General features: G+C 39.5%; 1 protein-coding gene across 5 annotated transcripts in view; it reads left to right on the top strand.

The window, feature by feature from the left end:
* Positions 1-22,146, top strand: part of LOC133663205 (uncharacterized) — a 100,534-nt gene extending 78,388 nt beyond the window's left edge. The window contains exons 7-12 of one of the 5 annotated variants that reach the window (XR_009828261.1): positions 4,416-4,665; positions 4,760-7,043; positions 7,216-7,333; positions 15,527-15,596; positions 18,492-18,763; positions 21,398-22,146. Coding sequence is in view for 3 of the 5 variants with exons in the window: in XM_062067498.1 (XP_061923482.1) it covers positions 4,416-4,665; positions 4,760-7,043; positions 7,216-7,333; positions 15,527-15,596; positions 18,492-18,679 (2,910 nt within the window). In the remaining 2 variants the exon portion in view is untranslated. Of the gene's footprint in view, positions 1-4,415; positions 4,666-4,759; positions 7,334-7,404; positions 7,435-15,526; positions 15,597-18,491; positions 19,488-21,397 lie in introns of those variants that run through there. The other 4 variants (XM_062067500.1, XM_062067499.1, XM_062067498.1 and 1 more) reach the window with 4 other exon arrangements.
* Positions 22,147-23,133: the final 987 nt, after the last annotated feature.

The following is a 23,133-nucleotide window of genomic DNA, read 5'->3' on the forward strand; positions in this document are numbered from 1 at the left end:
ACATGAACTCCATGGTGTTCAGGGATGAATAGTCTCTCCTATTGCTATTGTACCATTTTTTCAGCTATAGTTACATTAATCATTAGAAATGCAGCAGCCTAGTTTTAAATGGCAGGGTCCCTGCTATCACATGTTGATAAAAATATAACATTTACATAATAAAAATCAACTACAGGCTTCCCAAATGCTGTAATAAATTAAGCATGTTAAGCATGTCAAGTTGACTTGAAACTGTTTAATGTTGCACTTTTTATAGGTAAAAGAAAAGTTTTGACAGTGTATTTATTCTCAACAACAACTTGAGGCAGTTTAATGTTGATTAACGTGGGCAGAATTATTATAGTGTTCCCAATGTTAAAGGCCATTGTTTACAAATTTGGTAAATAAATACCGGTAACCAAAAAATTTATATTTTGTTGTTTTCTTACTGTACCGAAAATGAACTGAACCGTGACCTCTAAACCGAGGTACGTACCGAACCGAAATTTTTGTGTACCATTACACAAAAATTATATATACATATATACACATTTTTATATACATATATATATATATATATATATATATATATATATATATATATATATATATATATATATATATATATATATATATATATATATATATATATATATATATATATATGTATGTATATATGTACATATGTAGACACACATATATATATATATATATATATATATATATATATATATATATATATATATATATATATATATATATATATATATATATATATATATATATATATATATATATGTATGTATATGTATGTATATATGTACATATGTAGACACACAAATATGTATATATATATATAAACCCCGTTTCCATATGAGTTGGGAAATTGTGTTAGATGTAAATATAAACGGAATACAATGATTTGCAAATCATTTTCAACCCATATTCAGTTGAATATGCTACAAAGACAACATATTAGATGTTTAAACTGATAAACTTTTTTTTTTTTGCAAATAATCATTAACTTTAGAATTTGATGCCAGCAACACGTGACAAAGAAGTTGGGAAAGGTGGCAATAAATACTGATAAAGTTGAGGAATGCTCATCAAACACTTATTTGGAACATCCCACAGGTGAACAGGCAAATTGGGAACAGGTCGGTGCCATGATTGGGTATAAAAGTAGATTCCATGAAATGCTCAGTCATTCACAAACAAGGATGGGGCGAGGGTCACCACTTTGTCAACAAATGTGTGAGCAAATTGTTGAACAGTTTAAGAAAAACCTTTCTCAACCAGCTATTGCAAGGAATTTAGGGATTTCACCATCCACGGTCCGTAATATCATCAAAGGGTTCAGAGAATCTGGAGAAATCACTGCACGTAAGCAGCTAAGCCCGTGACCTTCGATCCCTTAGGCTGTACTGCATCAACAAGCAACATCAGTGTGTAAAGGATATCACCACATGGGCTCAGGAACACTTCAGAAACCCACTGTCAGCAACTACAGTTGGTCGCTACATCTGTAAGTGCAAGTTAAAACTCTCCTATGCAAGGCGAAAACAGTTTATCAACAACACCCAGAAACGCCGTCGGCTTCGCTGGGCCTGAGCTCATCTAAGATCAGGGGTCTCAAACTCAATTTACCTGGGAGCCACTGGATGCAGAAACTGGGTGAGGCTGGGCCGCAAGAAAAGATTTCTTAAAAAAAATCTAACATGCACTTTTTAATGAATTCACCTTCTTTGAATGGCTTTCCCGCCCTAGCAACCATCTCACTCACCATGTAGCTAGCTTTGACTGCTGCATCGCTCTTTTTGCTTGCTTTCTTGACGGAATCTCATCTCCCTGGTATTTTGCATACTCTATAGCATGTCTAGATGTATAATGACGTTTCAAGTTGTATTTGCTGTGCACCGCAACTTTCTCTGTATCAACTACAGAAAAGAGCTATAAGGATTATTCATAAAGTAGATTACTTAGAACACACTAACATATAATTTATTAATTCGGGTTTATTGAAATTACAGGAGCTAGTAAAGTTACAGACATTATGTGTCATGTTTAAGGCTGAAAGTAAAACATTACCAGCAAATTTACCGCCGTGGAGTTTACAGTCACGGTAGCACAATTAGCCCCGAACGGGCTAACATCACCGCTAACGTGTTACACCTCTGATTCGCCCAGCGACTCTCTGTCAGAGTATCAGCGCTGGGGTCCAGTGCACCACACTATTGTATTGTCGCTCGCTCCTTCGGCGGAGTTCTTTGGAAGTTTTCCCCGCCCGGACTGTTTACAACGGGGGCGGGAGCGAGCAGGCGGGCGAGCGAGGGAGGGAGGGAAGAAGAGCGTGCGTGTGTGTCGTGGAAAAGCGGCAAAATGTTTCTCTGCTTGCATCACGCAAGTGACGTCAATGCATACTTGCCAACCTTGAGACCTCCGAATTCGGGAGATGGGGTTGAGGTGGGCGGGGTTGGGGGTAGCGGGGGTGTTTTTGTAGCCCGGAAGAGTTAGGGCTGCAAAGGATTCTGGGTATATGTTCTGTTGTGTTTATGTTGTGTTTATGTGTGGATGTTCTCCCGAAATGTGTTTGTCATTCTTGTTTGGTGTGGGTTCACAGTGTGGCGCATATTTGTAACAGTGTTAAAAAATATATAAAATACAATATGACCACCCTCAGTGTGACATGTATGGCTGTTCCTCAAGTATGTCTTGCAATACCTAATGTGTGTCAGCAGCAGCCTCATACAACATGTGTGTGGGCCGGCACGCTGTTAGTATGGAGAAAAAGAAGATGCTGTGACAGGTTCTAGAGGACACTAAAGGCAGTGCCATCACAGCACGCCCTCGATATTGTCGAGAGCCTTAAACCACACCATGATTGGTAGATTCCTTCAGTTCCGCACACAGCGCTGTCAAGTGCCATTCATTTAAAACTCACGGACCGCACTAACATTAAACTGTCATATTAAGGTGGGGGCTGCACAATAACGTCTCGTGGGCCGCAATTGGCCCGCGGGCCGCATGTTTGAGACCGCTGTCTAAGATGGACTGATACAAAGTGGAAAAGTGTTCTGTGGTCTGACGAGTCCACATTTCAATTGTTTTAGGAAACTGTGGACGTCGTGTCCTCCGGACCAAAGAGGAAGAGAACCATCCGGATTGTTATAGGCGCAAAGTTGAAAAGCCAGCATCTGTGATGGTATGGGGGTGTATTAGTGCCCAAGACATGGGTAACTTACACATCTGTGAAGGCGCCATTAATGCTGAAAGGTACATACAGGTTTTGGAGCAACATATGTTGCCATCCAAGCAACGTTACCATGGTTGGTCGTTACCCTGCTTATTTCAGCAAGACAATGCCAAGCCACGTGTTACATCAACGTGGCTTCATAGTAAAAGAGTGCGGGTACTAGACTGGCCTGCCTGTAGCCCAGACCTGTCACCCATTGAAAATGTGTGGCGCATTATGAAGCCTAAAATACCACAACGGAGACCCCCGGACTGTTGAACAACTTAAGCTGTACATCAAGCAAGAATGGGAAATAATTCCACCTGAGAAGCTTAAAAAATGTGTCTCCTCAGTTCCCAAACGTTTACTGAGTGTTGTTAAAAGGAAAGGCCATGTAACACAGTGGTGAACATGCCCTTTCCCAACTACTTTGGTACATGTTGCATCCATGAAATTCTAAGTTAATTATTATTTGCAAAAAATAATAAAGTTTATAAGTTTGAACATGAAATATCTTGTCTTTGTAGTGCATTCAATTGAATATGGGTTGAAAAGCATTTGCAAATCATCGTATTCCGTTTATATTTACATCTAACACAATTTCCCAACTCATATGGAAACGGGGTTTGTATATACATACATATGTATGTGTATATATATACACATATATATGTATGTATATATGTACATATGTGTATATATATGTGTGTGTATATATATATGTGTATTTATATATATATATACACATATATATATATGTACATATATATATATATATATATATATATATATATATATATATATATATATATATATATATATATATATATATATATATATATATATATATATATATATATATACACAAAAACACACACGTACGCATGCACACCAGGCCTCAGACACATTGTTACTACTACAATGTGGTTATTGAGTCAAAATAATTGTCTGTCTTGACTCTTTGCTCACACAAAGTGAGACATGACTAATGGAAATTAAAAAATTATGATATTCATCTATGATTATTCCAACTGAATCCACAGCACTGTGTGTAATTACTACAATTAAAATGTTAAATACTTTGTAATTCCTAAAAATAAGGTATATTGTATGTAAACATTGCAGTTAACAAATGTTTTAATTTCCTGTCTTGTAGTGTGCTACAATCAATCAATCATCCAGTAATTATTATGTACCTTTTAAGCAGAAAGCCTTTGGATGGAAGGAAGAACATACTCTTAAAAGCCTTCAGAGGAGCAGCCCCAAAGATAAATCTTACCCTGCATCTGTGCCACATTGCAATGATTTCATGGCCTCTAATGATGACATTTATTCACTTGATGTCAAGACCGACCCACTGAAGACAACATCAGACCAGACAAAGAAAAATGTCAAAGGTGGGATTGCTGCCATTGACTCTGATGGAAGTAGAAATGATTTTCATACATCACAAAGTAAGAAATTCATACTATAAAATGATGACAGATGATGACAGCATTTTGCAAGAGGAGTCTATAACACTTAACATTGTCCTTTCCCCTGTTTCAGACAACTTAACGTTTTTGGGGGGCCCAGCAATGCCAATCAGTGAAAGCCCAACAGCAAGTCTTACACAGTCTGAAGAAAACAATGAAGGGTCACAAGAAGAATATAAGAACTCCGGCATAATATTAAGTAATAGTAATAATAATCAAGAAAGATCTACCGACCGTAAATCCCGACTGGATCACATGAAAAGACAAAAGGGCAGACCTGCAGTTGATGGTGAAACAAGGACAAGCGATTCAAATATAGTAATTCCACATTCTGCAACAAGAGCTTTAATTTGTGTGAGCGAAGCAAGGCAACACAGCTCTTCAGTGGAAATTTTTCAGTGCAGAAACCAATCAAACCAGGACCATGGGATTTTGAAATCTCCACAAAGAATCCAAAAACCTAAACCTCTTCTTAATGACTCAGCAAGGAAGGCGTTAATTATCCGTAGCAAGAGTGCAGATGGAGCAGCAGAAAGGCATAAACGTGTTCATTCTCCTCTACATCAGAATCTTATAAGGGCTCACAAATCCAAAGGACACTCCAATGCACCTGGACACAGTGCTTCAAACAAAATGTCAAATTATGCTAAACTGCATGGGTCAAGTCCTGAAGTTGAAAATGATGGAAATATTGCACAATCTAGTTGCAAGTCTCTGGAGCGTATACAACAGCCTTCTCCTCTTGCTTCACCTGTTAAACATTATTTAGCATCAAAGCCTCTTGTGGGTGATGATTGTTCTAAAAATCTATCGATAGAGTTGCAATTAGCCAGAGCTCCATCTAGCAGTGACTGTGTTCAAAAAAGGACCTATGATAATTTACCCTGTGCCCCTAAACAACCTCAAAAACTGCTTTCTGATGTTCTTTCTTCAGAACATCTTTCTAAATTGCCACCGACACCCCCCGGTCGGACAACTTCACTTCTGCGTAGAACTGCTTCTCACTCTGTATGCACTAATCCATCTGCAGTTCAGTCTCAGAATGAAAAGACAATATACAGCAACACTGCACAGAACAATCAATACTTACCCACGCAATTGGATTTTGAAATATGTTATGCTAAAAAAGAGGCCCCTGCACATGTCTTCAAAACTCACTCATCAAGGATGTCAGTCATTCCAGTTCAAGACGCACTGGAATCAGCCACGTTATCAGATGAGAGAACAGTGATATGTCGCAGTGGAGATATTTCTGCTACAATATTACCAGGTCAGAATATCTTACACAGATTTCAGGAGAGCATTAGTGAGCCAAAACTTTCCGAAGTTATGCCTCAGACCCTTCCAAATACCTACTACCCCAGTGTCACTAATAACTGTCAGAGTTCCACATCCAGTTTTGTAGAAATCCCTCTTAATGTAAAATTTCATGATTCAATTGACAAAGATGACATAAACCCGTCTATTAAAGGCATCCAGACATTTCAAACTTATATTCGTGATCCGATGACCAATGAATATGGAGCTCATAACAAAGCCCAAAGCAAGATTGAGACTCGCTGTAATTCTCTGAATTCTGAGCCTTGTGGTCCTCACATTACTTCAGACAGTGGCGTGATGTTAGATTGGGGCTTTGATGAGGAAGGCTGGCTGTTCAAACGGTCAGTCTCTGTGTCAGACAGACCCCCACTTAAGCCAGTATTGGGCATGAATGGGGCCAAAGTTCGAAGCAAGAGCTTTGGTGCACGCTACATGGATAGACTGAGCTTTAACCGATCTGGGAAACTCCGCACCCAAATCAAAACACACTCAGGGAGCTCCTTGAACTCTTTTGTTGATGTACTACCAGAAAGTATGAGCTGCTCCAGTAGCTATAATTTCCCAATGAACCAATCTCTTTTGAACCACTTCCTAATTGAAGAAGGCCTGGCAGTTCCTTCACATGTGGGGTTGTCAAGTGAAAGACTTCATAGTCTCAAACACCAACGTGAACAGGCAAGACGCCTTCAGATTGAGCAACAATTTTCAAACGCATTTGGGGAACTGGTCTGTGAAGAACCGGAGAGACAAAGTACAATCACCACGATAGAAGAGAAGGTCATGCTGGGCATAGAAGAGAATTTGCAAAAGTCTCAGCAACAGGAGAGAAGCAGTGAAATGAAGCAAAGTTCTCCTTCAACCCTGGCCAGCTGGTTTGGTTTCCGTAAGGGTAAGTTTCCTGTTCCAAGCAGCAAGAAGACCGATGCACCAAAGTTAAAAGAAGACCGAAAGGATCAAAGGATTACATCACTTCTCGGAGGAAAGCAGACAAAAATTGACAAAAAGAAGGACAGGAAAAAAAGCGATAGAAAAGACTGGTAAGAAAGGGACATACATTGTTAGCATGCAGCAATAACAGCTTGTAATTTAGAGAATAGTTTCAGGTGCAAGGCAAGGCAAGCAAGTTTTCAAAGATCAGAGTTATTAGTTAAAGCTTTTTATTAGTATTTATTCAATGACATAGTATGCTGACTATTGACTTTGTTTCAGTTCTGTAGGAAGGAGAAAGTCACATGATGCTGTACGGGCATGCATATCTTTACCCTGCCCTGGAGTTCCCCTTAACGAGACACCAGGGCAAAATGATTTGATCATTGGGGACGCACAGGTGAATTAACACAGATTCCACCTTTTGGCTTTGACTTGATTATTCTTTCCACTTTTTACTCCACTTTTAAGTTAACTGCTTGCAAAGAGGGAACAACAAAGAATAGATTTTGTAGTGGAAAGTCCAGGTTGTCAATGAGAACCAAAGTAGATTTAACACAAGAGTTTTATTTTACTCATAATCAAATGGTACAATGGTTGGGTTGAGTTGTCTAGCACACAGAAAGTTTCCCCCCCGGGCGCGCCCGTCACCATGGAAAAGAAGATGGCGCCCAAAACACTTTCTTCGTTAGGCTTTATCCCTTTCTTATCTCTCTTGTTAGTGCGTCAATGTCTTGTTTTGTTTTCCCTATCTGTTCCATAACAACTCGAATCTTTTAGACAGTCAACACATTCAGTTAGACAGGTTGGCACGACTTAAAGTTCACTTTTGTCCCACAGAAGAGGAAGAGAAATCAAAATGAGCATACATTTTTGACAGACATGAACTATAGGTCAAAGGTCAGAAATTCTACTACATACCCGCCTTCCAGGGTCTTAAGACCCTGGACCAAAACAATTTCTGATATAGACCACTAAATTAAATCTCTACCGCAGATAGAGGCAAAAACCTCAATGTTTTTATACGAGGCAAAAATTCCGTCTATGACCCTCCTTCAGAGCGATCGCTGTTACCAGCCTGCAGTAAAACCATCTCACAGAACACAATTAGTGGCCTACCCTTTGAGTTAGTAACGTAATACCAAAATACTTTGATCATGAACATAATTAGATGAATATATATATGCTTATTCAAGATGTATTTTCACATTAATAATGAATCAAAGAAGATCTGGTTTAGAATTAATATAGACTTATGACTGTAAGCTGTTGCATTATTATTTTTCCCGGCATTTGCAATGAATGTAGTTACCAATTGATTTTGTACACACAACTGAATTTCGTATGAGTCCATGTTCGATTAGTGCTCGTATGGATGGCTCGGTGGTGCCTCAGGCTGGTGGCCTGCCGACACCTCGTTGGGCTTTTGGCTGCCTTGGTGAAGAAAGAGATCCACTCAAACAGTCTGTCTCTGTCTCTTCTTGGGGTGTGGTTCAGTCCATTGGGCAGACTGTTTAATGGCATGTCCGTGCTGGCCGAAATTGGGGAAAAGTATGGGGCTTTGGGGAAGGCTGGGGCAGAGTATGGGGCGTGGGGCTTTGGTCCAGGCCCTCGGCTTGCTTCAACGCCTCCTCGCTGCTTCGGCACTCCCGACACTTCTTTCCACAGCTGCTGGAGTCCCGGTGGACACATTGGCTGGCAACGTTAGTTGTTCTCGTCATCGCTGGCAAGGTGTTGTCTCTCCTCTCGGTTCCTTCCAGTCAGGTATCGGGTGTTGGTCCTGGATCGGCTTTGACCGTGCCCCTCTTAGCGAGTGCAAGGGAATCTGGAGTGGCTGCTTTCATCCTCAAATCTGCACAGAGGAACTGGCACACAAATTCTACATTTTGCAAACTTACCATTTTGGTCTCATGGTCTTTCCACCTTCCTAGGAAGCTGCTGGTCCTGAGAAGTGCTGATCTTGTGACTGAAGATGATAACCTGTTTTCTTAAAATGGGTGCCGTTGTTTGACCTAATCTTTTTGGGGAAACCATGTCGGGATATTAGATAATTCACAAAACATTTAATTACTGAATTGGCACCCTCCTTTGAGGTTGGGGTTGCTTCCGCCAACCACTGCAATTGTCAATCTCAATCATTACGTTCCTTTATCCTTGTACCGGATTGATCATATCGATTAAATAAAACCTCAACACGCTCAAACTTGACCCAATCCAAACTCACCTCCCCCCTCTGTCCCTCTCACAGGGACAGTGTTAGTCGCAGTAATAGTAATAGTAATAGTAGTAGTAGTAGTAGTAGTTTCAGAAACATCCAAGAAAAAGAAAAGGCAGCTGATAGTCAAGTGCAGCAAGAACAGAGGCGGAGGACAGGTCATGTTTGAGGTCACTGTTCGCTTTTGCAATAGTACTTTGATATTTCACAACACCTAGTGAATTATTGTGGCCTCAATAATTCACTAAATAGTTGTATTTAATTTAGTCTATCTATGATGGGACAATGCACAGAAACATTAAGTTCAGAAACAGATATGTTCTGTACTAGATTATATCTAAATAGCTACTTTCCATCTGTAGTCCCTGGCTACCTAAATTAAGGGGATCCACAAATCAAGCAATAAAATTATGACACTAATTAATCATAATAAATATATACATTCATAATAATCAATAATTAATCAAAAATAATCATACTGTAGCATGTATTCAATTATAAGAAAAGTCACCAAATGCCCCTTCATGGACACATACTTACCATACAATACAAGCACACCTTAATTACATCATCACACAAAGACAATACATGCTCTTGTTCACATCTGTCATCATTCGTAACAACAACCAAGATTTTAACAGCCATACCTCACAATTTACAACAAAAATGCTCTCATAGATAAATATAATACTCATTAAGTTGATGTGTCAACATAATGCCCCTCTTATTGAACGTGTGAGCAGTCTTGATTGCTCCAAAGCCACTTTTTAATTTCAAATGTTCTATTCCTTTTGTTATAACATGGAGAAAGCTAATTGGTCTGTACATGTTCTGGTCTTCTTTATTTCCTGCTTTATGGATTTAATTATAGTAGCAGTTTCTCCACGTGGTAGGGAAAGTGTTTTCCGTTATTGATTTATTTATCAATCGTTGTTATACGAGCAATAATACAATCCTTATATGTTTTTAGGAAGATAGTGTCCAACCCATATATATATCTCTAGATCGTGAGTCTGATAATGCAGCGAATATTTTGTTTAACTTTGTTTCATTTGTTAATTCTAAAATTAGTCCATCCTGAATAAATGACAATTATTTGCACTGATTTTGAGGGATTTTTTATTCAGGGTTTGTACAGACTGGATGAAATGTTCATCAAAATTTAATGTTATAGTGTTGTTTTTTGTTTGCTCTCTTTCCGTAAGTTTGTATCTGGTTTTCCATAACTCTCTATTGTTCCTTTTTGCAGCTTTAATTAATTCTAAGTGAAAGTCAGCCTTAGACTTCCGCATAAACATTGTAACTTTTGTTCCTCCAAACTTTTAAATCATACGATCTGTATTTAGACCTGTTATAATTGCTCTTATGAGAGCTGAGTCCTCATGTCTTTATTAGAATCCAATGGTATTTTTATTTTAGCACTCTTCTTTCTGGTTTTGTATTCGTGTATTTACAGATGTTCTCTTTAATTTTTGTCATCCAATTGTAATTCTAGTAGGGCTGCTTATCCTTTGTATCATATAGAAGCCGTTTATAATATCCTTAAGTTTCTTTCTACGCGTCTTATTTAACCAGTCCAGATTAACGTCCTCCATGACGTTACTTCTGTCATACTATGCTGTTTGAGGATGTCTGAAAATGAATCAAGAAAAATGTCTTTAGCTGTGGTCGGTCGGTATACTACAATTACCTTGAAATACATTTCTGAGGAAAATGTGATTTTAATTTCAACATACTCAAATTGATCTACTTTTAATGTTTTCCCTTTCATAAATCATAACTCCTCCCCCCTTTGTCACTCGATCTGTCTTTTCTGTAATCTTGTCCCCCGGGACATTAATTAGAACGTAAAGGTGTTGTGGGTTTTAACCATGTCTCTGATAGACAAGGTAATCCGGATTAGAGTCTGACAGTAACTGCTGTATTTGTTCAGTATATTTCCTGTGGTAGAAAGTTTATTAATGCGGACACGTTTGTTACTGAATACTTTCTACAGACTTCTGTCTCTCTGCGACTTTGTGTATGTAATAAACAACTATAAATATTTGATATGCCTAAATTTTGTTTTAGCTCAGCTGTTGTGTAGCTGCTAGCTCTTTGTAGCCTACAGCAGAAATGTCCAAATTGCAACCAATAGCTATGTTTTTAACAGACAACCGAAATAATTGATTTGCGTATCGGTTCAATCAGCGGCAGCTACGCCCTGTTTTATCATTTGACCTAAATTTTTTTTGTTTCGTAGGCAGGACAGAGGGAACAATGTGGGTCATTAGTTGTCCATCTTATACCATTCTAATTGTTGTAAGGATAGTTCACATGAGCGGCCATACCTTGAGTCCCACCATATATAAGAGTCAAAAGGCTCCTATTATGAGTCGTCTAATTGGTGATCATACACTTTGGCGGTTTGGGTGGCAGGACACACGGACGCACCTCCGTCAGCCAGTGCTAGGACAGTTGGAGCAGTCCCCGTCTTCCACTCATTCCTGGGAGGCGTCCCCAGTAGTTGTCAGCTGATGTCGTGCTGTCAGGCAACATCAGGAAGTTCCTTCTGTGCGGTATTGAATTGTCAGGGCACAGTTCGTAAGCAGGTCATTACAAGGTGTGTGCAGGTTGACCACAAAGGAATGCTTCAAAGATTGTGTTGAACATTGTCCGTTGACACTTATGTCCAGCAGGGGTCTGTTTGTATCCTGCTGTTCGTCCTGCTGTCACACCTGTATTTTTTGTGAGCATGTTCTGGCTACACCTTGGAGCTTGTCTTGTTCAGAGAAGCTGGCAGTCCCCCGGCTGCATATCCTTTCCACCCTCGCTTGACCTAGCACAACCGTGGCTATCACCCAAGTCCGTCTGTATGGTTTTACGTTTTGTTGAGGTTTTTTCCTCCAGAATTTGGAACTCAAAACATGTACACCCATCGTTTTCATATCCTCTCGGTTAGTTCAATTTTGCATATCATGTTTTAAAATTACAGTCTTAACTATCCCATTAATTGCTAATCAATAACCTTAATTCAAAGATTACACGTACTACTTCATGTGTATTTAAGTACCCTTTTAATTCACTTAAAGATTATGTATAAGTTAATTTAACCTATCATTTGTCTATCAGTAGGCGCGAGCAAGCTGTCATGCTTGCACTCTGACCTCCTGCTGTGCGTGATATTCTCCAAAACAAAGGAATGTTTTTATTCACGTTTCTCCTTATCTTTCAGCTAAATCTTTTAATATTTTAACTTTTAACGTCCGTACTGTGTTTATTTTTATTGTCTGCATTTTAAAATATTTAAAATCTCAGGTACCCCTTGGCATACCTTCAAGTACCTCCCTTTTTTGTCCGGGCGGAAACACCATACCCTCATTTGAGAACTACTGGTTTAGCCTATGAAAAATCCTTTGTCTCATACATCATTACACTGTACTACTCCTCTTTGGGGGGCTATAATGACAGGGAATGCAAAACAATAACAGTGCAATACTTTTTTTTTTTATATCATGGTCGTTAATGCCTAGTTTCTCTTTTAATAGAATCTATTTTGTTTCCATTTATACCCTTATTAGTTACTGTTTATTTTTTAGTTCTTCTTCCAAAGGGAACTCTCCTGAAGGAATCAATAACGTTTTATCTGTCTATCTATCTATCTATTACTAACCCGAGCACAATTCATGACGTCATGCTCATCTTCCAGACAGTTATTTCCATTTAGTTTTATTCTCTATTTGTAATTCTACATGCACCAATGTCACATAGAAATTTGCTTTCTTTGTTATTTACATGATTATTTCTGGTTTACTTGCTGTCTGTTTACTTAAGTTCTCATATTTTGGTCTGTCTTCCTTCTGATTAGAATTTGTTTAACGCTTCTCTACGTTTTGTTTTGACAATGGCGCTGAGTGGCTCTTATCTGTACTTCCTCAGACTCTATGTTTCACAGATGCCCTTAGATGTATTAGAATATAAATTTAACTTTTATTTGATTGTGTGTTTATTCCTAAAAAAAATTAAAATGTCAATGTATGATCAATTTATCTTTATCAAATTTAAATTCAATATTAAAAAAAAGTATACTAGACATATAAATGAATGATGAATTAAACAATGTTTCAATGTCCCACAATCCGTATTTATTTATTGATAATTAACCGTGTAATTTTCCATATATCTATTATTTTACTGGACTTAGCAAGCACCTACTACTACCACACTCTACAGACCGAGAATAACTGTTTAACCACACTTGGTAATGCCAAGCTAGATGCTAACCTAGCCTTACTATGCCTCCGTAAGCAAACTTTTGCTAACCTAGCCCAATGCTATGCCAACACAATGCTAACCTAGCTCAATGCTATGCTAACACAATGCTAACCTAGCTCAATGCTAACCTAGCTCAATGCTATCAGTGTCACTCCTCTTCGAACTAATGCCTCACGCAGCTGTCATTCACACAGCCTCGTCACACGCACACACTCTTATCTCAAAATGTCTCCCAGCTTTTTTTTTTTTTATATGCGTCACACAGTCACTCACACACAGAGAATTTACCAGCGAGCAAGAGCCTTTTTTCCCGTATTCAAAATCTCAGTGTGTAAAACAACTGTAATATCGCACAGTCACAATCACCAGTATAGTTAAAAACAAATTCAAATGACTGGAATTAGCTCGCAGCGCCCACGAGGGGGAGCCTCCCTGCTTAGGCTGCTGCCTCCGCGATCCAACCTCTTGATAAGCGAAAGAAAATAATTATATGGATGGATCATTCACTCATGTGTTTTCTGTACATAACTTTGTCTATTTTCTCACACGCACACACATAACCAACAATTTTCCAGCTCTTGCAGATCAGCGTGGGTGCGAAAAAAGCGTTAGGGAACTCTCACAAAAGCATGAGGGAGAATTAAAACAGATAAGAAACCAGGTGCTACACAAAAGTTATTAAAATACGCAGATATATATATAAATTTAAAAACACACATTTTTATCCCACAAAACACTCCCCCCTGGTCCGGACCAATATAAACAACTAATGCACGCGTGCTTTTGTGGAATCGGCCGTCTCATAACACACACACGCAGGTCATTTTTACTCATATAATGGCGATTAACCCATTCAGCGGAGCAAATCCTGCTTTTCCTTCCTGACCAACACGGATAACAGCCTAAGGCGCTGTAGAATTTCCAGGAATCACCCTTCACTTTCTACAGTACATCGTGTCTGGTCAGTCCATATAGTTTCACCAAGTCTCTACCATATGGAGCCCTTACTCTATCCATCTATACTGCAGCAAATTTCCAAATTCGTGACAACTTGGCTCAGTTGATCTCCTCTACCGGAGTCACTGAACGTTCACCTTATATCAGGCTTTTTACCCGGCTGCAGCTTCCACATAGACAGATACGTAGGACCTTCATAGACGTCATAAATTTGTGTGGGCCAAATGTCACATCAGTTTAGCCAACCTTGCCTTAAATTTCGCTGTGTCCAACTCCGGCTAACCATGTACTTGCCAAGAAATTTTTCGTCTCACATCGTCTATGCTTCTACACTCCAAACCACCAAAATTCTATCAACAATCCCCATTTGTTAAAAACAAGAGATTACAAGTTTTCAACAAACACACAGACAAATGATCACATATAATACAACTCAAACCAACCAACACATGCCTCAGTCTAGGTTGTTTTTTGGAGAACTATCTTTTATGAAAAAAAAATTCAGTTTTTATCTTACCGATCCCGTTTCTCTTCAGACAGACAACTTTTACACAATAAGCAAAATAGCTTACCTTTTATTAGATGCGCGCGTGCAAGCGTTGTCTGCCTGAGAGAGAAGCCGGGTCGGATGTTGACTTGCAGAGTTCTGGACCATCCTAGTTCGTGACGCCAATTTTGTAGTGGAAAGTCCAGGTTGTCAATGAGAACCAAAGTAGATTTAACACAAGAGTTTTATTTTACTCATAATCAAATGGTACAATGGTTGGGTTGAGTTGTCTAGCACACAGAAAGTTTCCCCCCCGGGCGCGCCCGTCACCATGGAAAAGAAGATGGCGCCCAAAACACTTTCTTCGTTAGGCTTTATCCCTTTCTTATCTCTCTTGTTAGTGCGTCAATGTCTTGTTTTGTTTTCCCTATCTGTTCCATAACAACTCGAATCTTTTAGACAGTCAACACATTCAGTTAGACAGGTTGGCACGACTTAAAGTTCACTTTTGTCCCACAGAAGAGGAAGAGAAATCAAAATGAGCATACATTTTTGACAGACATGAACTATAGGTCAAAGGTCAGAAATTCTACTACAATTTCTAAAAAGAAAAGCTTGTCTGTTGAAAGTCAAATGATCGACATTGCACACAAAGGAAATGGTTGATTGTCATGATGCAGATGATGAACCAGAGACCTGATGGTGAAAATGGATCCCTCACAAAGACCCCCAACCAGGATGCTGTTGTAGGTAAGATTTGTTTGCTACTTTCTATTTAAATCTGTTGCTGACTGCAAATGCTATCACTCTAAATTATATTTATTTCCAAAAAAGCCACCCAAGTTCATAGTAGCAATGTCTGCTCATATTATTGAGAGTTTGTTTAGGTTTACACTTTACAGTTTGCAGAAGTGAAGAACAAATATGAAAAATATCACAGTCATAAAATACATTAATATTTTTAGATCAATGACTAATGCACATTTTGTCAGTGCATTTTTTTTTGTACTCGTGCCTCCGCATTTATGCAATGTTCTGAATGTTGTATTAATGGATGCATTGTATTGTTATTATTTCCCTACAAATGGTATTGGCGTTTATAGACTTTTGCCCACTTTCATGCTTATTTGTTAGCTGGTCCCCTCTTAAATATTTTGTGGCATTTAAGGATTCATTATGGAAGTGAAATGAAATGAGAAAGTAAAATAATGATAAATCATGCTAGCGGTCCGATTTAAGACCTATATTGCAAACCCACATCATTTAAACAAGGTTATATAGCTCTGTGTGGATTAGGGGTCATGTGTCAACACCTAATATTCTAAACACCTCCCAAGAAAATGTCAACTCTTAAGATGAACTGTGATTACAACAGGAGGCACTTTGGAAGAACTGTTGGTGTATTCATGTGTAGTTCTATTGGGGAGATCTAATTACCAAGTCTAATTAGATCTCAAGTCAATGACTACTTTTCCATGCACCAAATTAGTGTGATTTCTCAGTTGTTTTTTGTATTTTCACACGTACACGTGAAATCACAAATTCCAGGTACTCTAATGCGACTAATGGTCATACGCTGTGTGCCTTCTGTACACTAGGGGGCACTTTTTTGCATGGAATAATGTGTTGCTTATCCGGTTGACCAATGACGTCACACCCAAACAAGGTGTCTTTGTGGCTCCTCAAAAATCGCTCTTTAATGATTGCAGACTTGGCCGAGTCAACAGCCCAGTTTTTGTTGTACCTGATGTCCGGTGTAATATTGGCACAGTTTAAATAATGCTATGTTTTTGACGGCCATGTTGATTTTTAAATAGCAGGCAACGTTGATAAATGATCCTATATTGCGCCACGAACATGACACTACGACCAAGAGGTTCTCGGAATTGCTTAATGCGAATCCAAAGCGAAGACTGGTGGAAGAGAGTTGTTTTGAAGAAATGTTTGGACTAAGAATGGAAAGAAAACTTTCGACTGTCTCGAAGTTCATTCAGTAAGCTCTGCAGATCGATGGAAGAAATTATATGTCCGATGGAAAATACCGTTTGTGCCCCGATACTGCTTCAGATGAGGGTTGCTCTTTTTCTGTGCAAGCTTGCTTATGTGCTTCTTTGCCTTGCAATATACCCGCTTCATTCTCTTCCATCTCACTCGTATTTGATCTGGAGTCCGAATAAAGCTGGCATTCTCCACTGCAGCTCCATCAACTAAATCCATTTTTCTGCCTTCTGGTTACGGCTGGGTGATATGGCCTTTTTTTAATATCGCAATATTTTAAGGCCATATCGTGATACACAATATATATCTCAATATTTTGCCTTAGCCTTGAATGAACACTTGATGCATATAATCACAGCAGTATGAGGATTCTATGTGTCTACATTAAAACATTGCTCTCATACTGCATTAATATATGCTACTTTTAAACTTTCGTGCAGAGAAGGAAATCACAACTAAAAAAATCACAATTTTTTTCATACGGTGTTGATCTGGAAATGTTTGCCTCGGCATTTTCAAGGTGTGGCACCGAACGGAGATGTTGACATGCGGAGTGAGCACTCTTCGTTCTCTAGCAGGTGACTTTTCAAATGATGCTACATATTAGCAGTAATGCTACTTTTTATAGCAACGCTTTTGCCCCAAACTTGACAAATTACGGTTGTCTGTTCGACATATTTCCACTTGAAGCCAAACCACCGCCAGACGATGGACCCCCTGCTGTTTTTTGGGGGAGTTAATTCTTCCTTCTTTTGTTACCAGATTCGCACCTTCTCTCTCTCGTATTACCACTCGCACAGCTGCGCTAGCATCACAGCTAACGTTACCCATGCTGCTACCTCACTGCTCCGCGAGGGTGTATACGTATGTGACGTATGACATGACAGTATGTGACGTATGTAAGAAGGTGCGCTTGTCTGTCTGTGAGAAGGAGACACAGGAAAGAGTGAGGGGAGCCTGTGGTGTAATGCCAGCAGCTAAAAGCAACTGCGTGAGAATGTATACTCGAATATCACGATATAGTCATTTTCTATATCGCACAGAGACAAACCCGCGATATATCGAGTATATCGATATATCGCCCAGCCCTACTTCTGGTGTTTCCTTATTTACAGAACGCAGTTAATTGATCACTTCGTTCCAACCCAAAATGGCAAGAAGTGCGATACATATACGAATATATTAAATATAAAATACGCTAAATGTGTATTTCAATGTCATCACATGTACATTCATTATCACTGTGATGGACACACGGAATACCATATGTGTAATAAACCAGTGGTTCAAGTGGGCTCTATGAAATTGGCTATTTTCTCTTATACTACCAATCTACATGTACAGTATATATTATACTGCATTACACTACACAAGTAAAATAGTCACCTGACTGCATAATACTATACTACTAAGTTGCTTAACCCAGGAAAACATTGTTATTATTGCATATGTGTTGTTACTTGACTTCATAAATATATCTCTCATTATCAAAAGGTGTATTTATAATCCCAGAAAATACAGCACAGGCTACACTAAAATTATGTTCAGTGCCACTTCAACCATGGTTACCTAGCTGTTGGAGCTCTGCTCTTGTCCCTCAGTTGTCTGATTCCATCAGCCACTTCAAGTGTTCTTCTTGTGCCACAGGGTCTGGCTGCAAAATGCACACTTTGGACAGTGGAATTGGGACCATACCCCATACGGAAACTTGTTTCTTCTTCTCCTCCATCCTGCACTTCTTCCCCAAGTCTACACCAGAACAGTCTCTCAGTTCTTCCAGTGTCCCTGACTCCCACAGTGAGGAGGTCTCTCCATCACCATTATTCCGATGGTGAATACCATCCACTTTTAAGGATAGCAGCCATGCAAGAGTGTCCCCTTCTCTGTCTGACACCTCCATGACCAACGTTCCCTCTAAGGTGCGCGCCTGTGCAATTGCGCACTGCTCAAGCATCCTCTGCGCACGGCAAATATATGCCGCGCACAAAATCTAAGCGCATAACAATTTTCGACACACGGACACGACAGAGAAAACAGTTTTCGTCATCATTGTTCAAATATTGTAACGTCTGTCGAGACGCTTTGAGGACATGAATTCCACCCATCACTTTACTGAGCAAAAGTCTTTATTGTTCGGCCATAAACACATCACCAAAACATTAGTAAAAAAAATTATATCTAGCAAAACTGTTCATTTTCTGCAGTACAAACCAGACCAAAATCAACTTTGTTATATCAACAGCAGCCGCTCGCTCTTTCTTATTTGCGCCAACACATGCACATATGGCACTTAGCCAGTGATGCATTTACAGACACACAAAAAGTCGGACAACTCCAACACCACACATAAAGTGTCATTCCAGTTCGTTAAACTATGATTTACCAATCAAATGTGTGCTTATTCTAGTGTCATTTATTAGGAATCTTAATTTATAAATATTAATCATGAAATGCTGTTAGTATATTAAATGAATACTAATAAAAATATATTTTTTACAAACAGGAAGTTGCAGGAATGTACACATGATCCCCTGCTTACATCTCATTGTGCAACATGTGAATGTTTTAATGGGAACTAAATGCAATGTCTGAAAGGGGTTCAAATTATTTCCAAAGCAGGACCTCCACCCAGACAAACAATACAAGTACACAGTTCATGAAAAACAATATTTTTTGTTATTGTCTTTGTAAGTGGGCCTAAACACTGCTGTCATTTGTGTTGACAGCAGTGTCAACACACTGCTGTCTATCTGTGTTGGCCCTGCGATGAGGTGGGGACTTGTCCAAGGCTCAAAAAATGTATACTTACTAATTAATAATAACAGTTTTGTTTTAAACATCCATCCATCCATCCATTTTACAATATAATTACAACACTTTATGTACATATTTATATACAGATTTGAACAATACGTTATTTACTGAAATATATTTATTAATTGTGGTTCTTACAAAAAATATATCTTATAAAATATAAAAGCTAATATGTCTCTTAAAGCTCTGCCCCTTTAATTAGTGCATACTAAATAATTTAACTTTAGCCTACTACTAGGGGCGGCATGGCGTAGTGGGTAGAGCGCCCGTGTCAGAAACCTGAGGGTTGCAGGTTCGCTCCCCGCCTCTTACCATGCCGTTGTGTCCTTGGGCAGGACACTTCACCCTTGCCCCCGGTGCCGCTCACACCGGTGAATGAATGTTGAATGAATGATAGGTGCTGGTCGGAGGGGCCGTAGGCGCAAATTGGCAGCCACGCTTCCGTCAGTCTACCCCAGGGCAGCTGTGGCTACGAAAGTAGCTTACCACCACAAGGTGTGAATGAATGATGGGTTTTTAACATGTAAAGCGACTTTGGGTACTTAGAAAAGCGCTATATAAATCCCAGGTATTATTATTATTAGTATTATTATTGTGCAGCTGGGATAGGCTCCAGCGACCCCGAAAGGGACAAGCGGTAGAAAATTGATGGATGGATGGAGATTGATCTTGTTATTTAGTCAGGTTTGGGACAGGTGTGCTGCTGGTGTAGCCACAGTGTGGACGTCTGATGTTGCTCACATGGGCTCCACTGAATGCTCAGGGAGTTTTTGCGTTTGCTCACACACATGAAAAATTAGAGGGAACATTGTCCATGACCCATATTTAGTCAGTGCCTTTCCCCACTGTGGCCTTCCTCCAGCCCATGCAACCCCAACCTGAACCTATTGTGACTTCTACCTGTGTGTGTGGTAAACAGATCAGATCCCCAAAAGCACCACAAGGTAAAGTCAAGCTGCCAGACCCGTGATGATAAAATGTAGAAATAGCTATGAGGGTACGATGATCCAAATATGTGTGTGTCAGCTTGGACAGAGGATTCTTGTCTGTCCATCGTCTGTCGTTGCAACGGCGTCACTGATCCTGTAGCAGTGTGTTAGGGGCCCCCAGTTTTGACGGTGGAATGCAATGATTGGTGTTCATAGCTGTCAATCACAAACAGCTCAGCTTCGTCTAGTGATTTAGTGCGGGGTCCCCACACTTTTTTGCACCACTGACCAGTTTAATGTAGGCATTATTTTCACGGACCAGCTTTCCACGTGTGGCAGATAAATACTGCAAATATAAATGCATGAAACATAGAACTCACTACAACGCTGAATTAGTGGGAGCCCTGGGCTTGTTTCTTTGCAATGAGATCCCCAGTAGGTTGATGGTAGTTTATACCATCAACCTGCTGGAGACTGCAGATGGAAATCAGCCTTTGGCTACAATCTGTCACATTTATATTTTATATGTTCATTAATGTGCATTGTATCATGTCACAAAGTTATAACAAATGGCAACTTCCTATGAGGAGTTTCATTGTACATCTATAAACAAGCGTTTTGGTTTGTTTAGTGGGACAGGCGAAAGTTAAGGCAGTCGTTTATAAATTATTTAATGTTTCTATGTGGCGCGGTAGAAAATGAATTACGGCCGGTCTCTCTCTCTCTCTCTCTCTCTCTCTCTCTCTCTCTCTCTCTCTCTCTCTCTCTCTCTCTCTCTCTCTCTCTCTCTCTCTCTTTCTCTCTCGGCAGGATTGTTTTTTCCGACTGCTCCGAGCGGGGGATCAAACCCACATCAAAAATACAGGCAGTATCCCGGATGGCCAGCAGTGCACTTGAAGTTGACTGGCTTCTGTTACAATCGCACAGATGTGCATGCACCCGTCGTGAAGCAAATGTATTTATGAACACAATTATTTTTAAAATGGTTGATATTTTTGCATTGTTGCTGTTCTGTTAAGTAAAATCTTTTTTTCTTTTTTTTCAAAGTGTGTTTTTGGGCTGGGTGGTGGGGGAGGGTGGACTGTTGCAGTTTAGGGGGCGGTCCCCAAACCTCCTCAGCCCCAGGGCCTTCCTTGGGTTAAGGCAGCCCTGTGTGTAACTGTCAGTTTGCACATATTTTTCAGACGTGCTAAATAAAGATGCTAATTTAGGTGCCGCAACCACTTCAGCCATGCTGCGTGTGCTAGCTAACTATTTAGGTATGCATCTTCTTCCAGTATTGTGGGCGTTCTGACCATCAGCATATATTTGGCATATTAATGAAGATGGACGCAAAATGGATTGCACGCCATATTCTGCTCATTTACCAGGCGCAATTCACTTTCCACATGTTTATAGGTTAGCTTTGCGTGTGCTATCAAGCTTGCTTGTGTTTTACTACATGCAAACCTTTAGTAAATCAGGCCCTAAGTATTTCTTCCAACTAATGTTCCTCCTGACAAGGAAAAAGGACGATTTCGTGATGCTTTTTTTATAGACTGTATATACATTTTAGAACCTTTTTTTCCCCCACCAGAAACATTTCTACCAAAATCTTGTTTGTAGACTTGTAATGTAAGTTGTTAGATAATTATTGGTAATCTGTGTGGTTTGGGTACAATGTCTTGGACCCACTAGCTGCTGAAGGTAGCCCTCCAATCGGCTAAACAGTCTAAATAACTCCACGGTTATTGACCGTAAATGTTTTAGCCCAATTTTAATGACATTAGTTTAACCACATAGCAATGGCATGGATAAAGTATGCAGAGAAACACGACTACATACACCAAATATGTATGTGTCAAGTAAGTCAGTGTGCATTGTTTTCTCAATTTGGTGCACTTAGAAAAATAGTGTCAAAGAGGTGGATGGAGAAAAAAATATGATGTAAAAATGTATCGACAACTAGCATATGCCATGGACTTTCTACTTTGGGTTCAGGATATGCAGCAAAGAAAGTACCTTATCGTGTGAATTTGTCTACAGAATGGAGCTTTACATAAACAACAATACAACACACAGAAGTTACGCAGTCAGACTTCCAGTTCCGGGTGGATGGTTGCATGACTCGTTTTTTTTGTCTAATCCTGGAAAAATATACAGTATTGAAAACAAGTTGTCAGCCAGTGCTAAGCGCGGGAGAACTGTGGTTTGACTATGTTCGGTTGGAAAAACAGTGACTCGCAGGAGCTCGCCAACAAGCTAAAAGGCTAAGTTCGGTGACAGCGGACCGATCAAAATGCGTCCAAGAAAAGGAGCGGAGGACGCTGTGGATATCGACGAAAACGTCATTGGACTTTCTTGGGAAAGAGATCGCAGATGTTAAAAAAACTCAAGAATGTATCCTGGAGTTGGTGGAGGAAGTAAAGTAGGTTTGAGCCAAAAATGAGGACAAAGACAAGAAAAGTGCACCTCTTGAGAATCACATTGAGGACTTGAAGCAATATTCACGTATGAACGATCTAATAATCACTGGGTTACAAGTAAAACCACACACGTATGCTCGC

This window comes from Entelurus aequoreus, linkage group LG13, assembly GCF_033978785.1.
Source record: "Entelurus aequoreus isolate RoL-2023_Sb linkage group LG13, RoL_Eaeq_v1.1, whole genome shotgun sequence".
NCBI classification, from domain to species: domain Eukaryota; kingdom Metazoa; phylum Chordata; class Actinopteri; order Syngnathiformes; family Syngnathidae; genus Entelurus; species Entelurus aequoreus.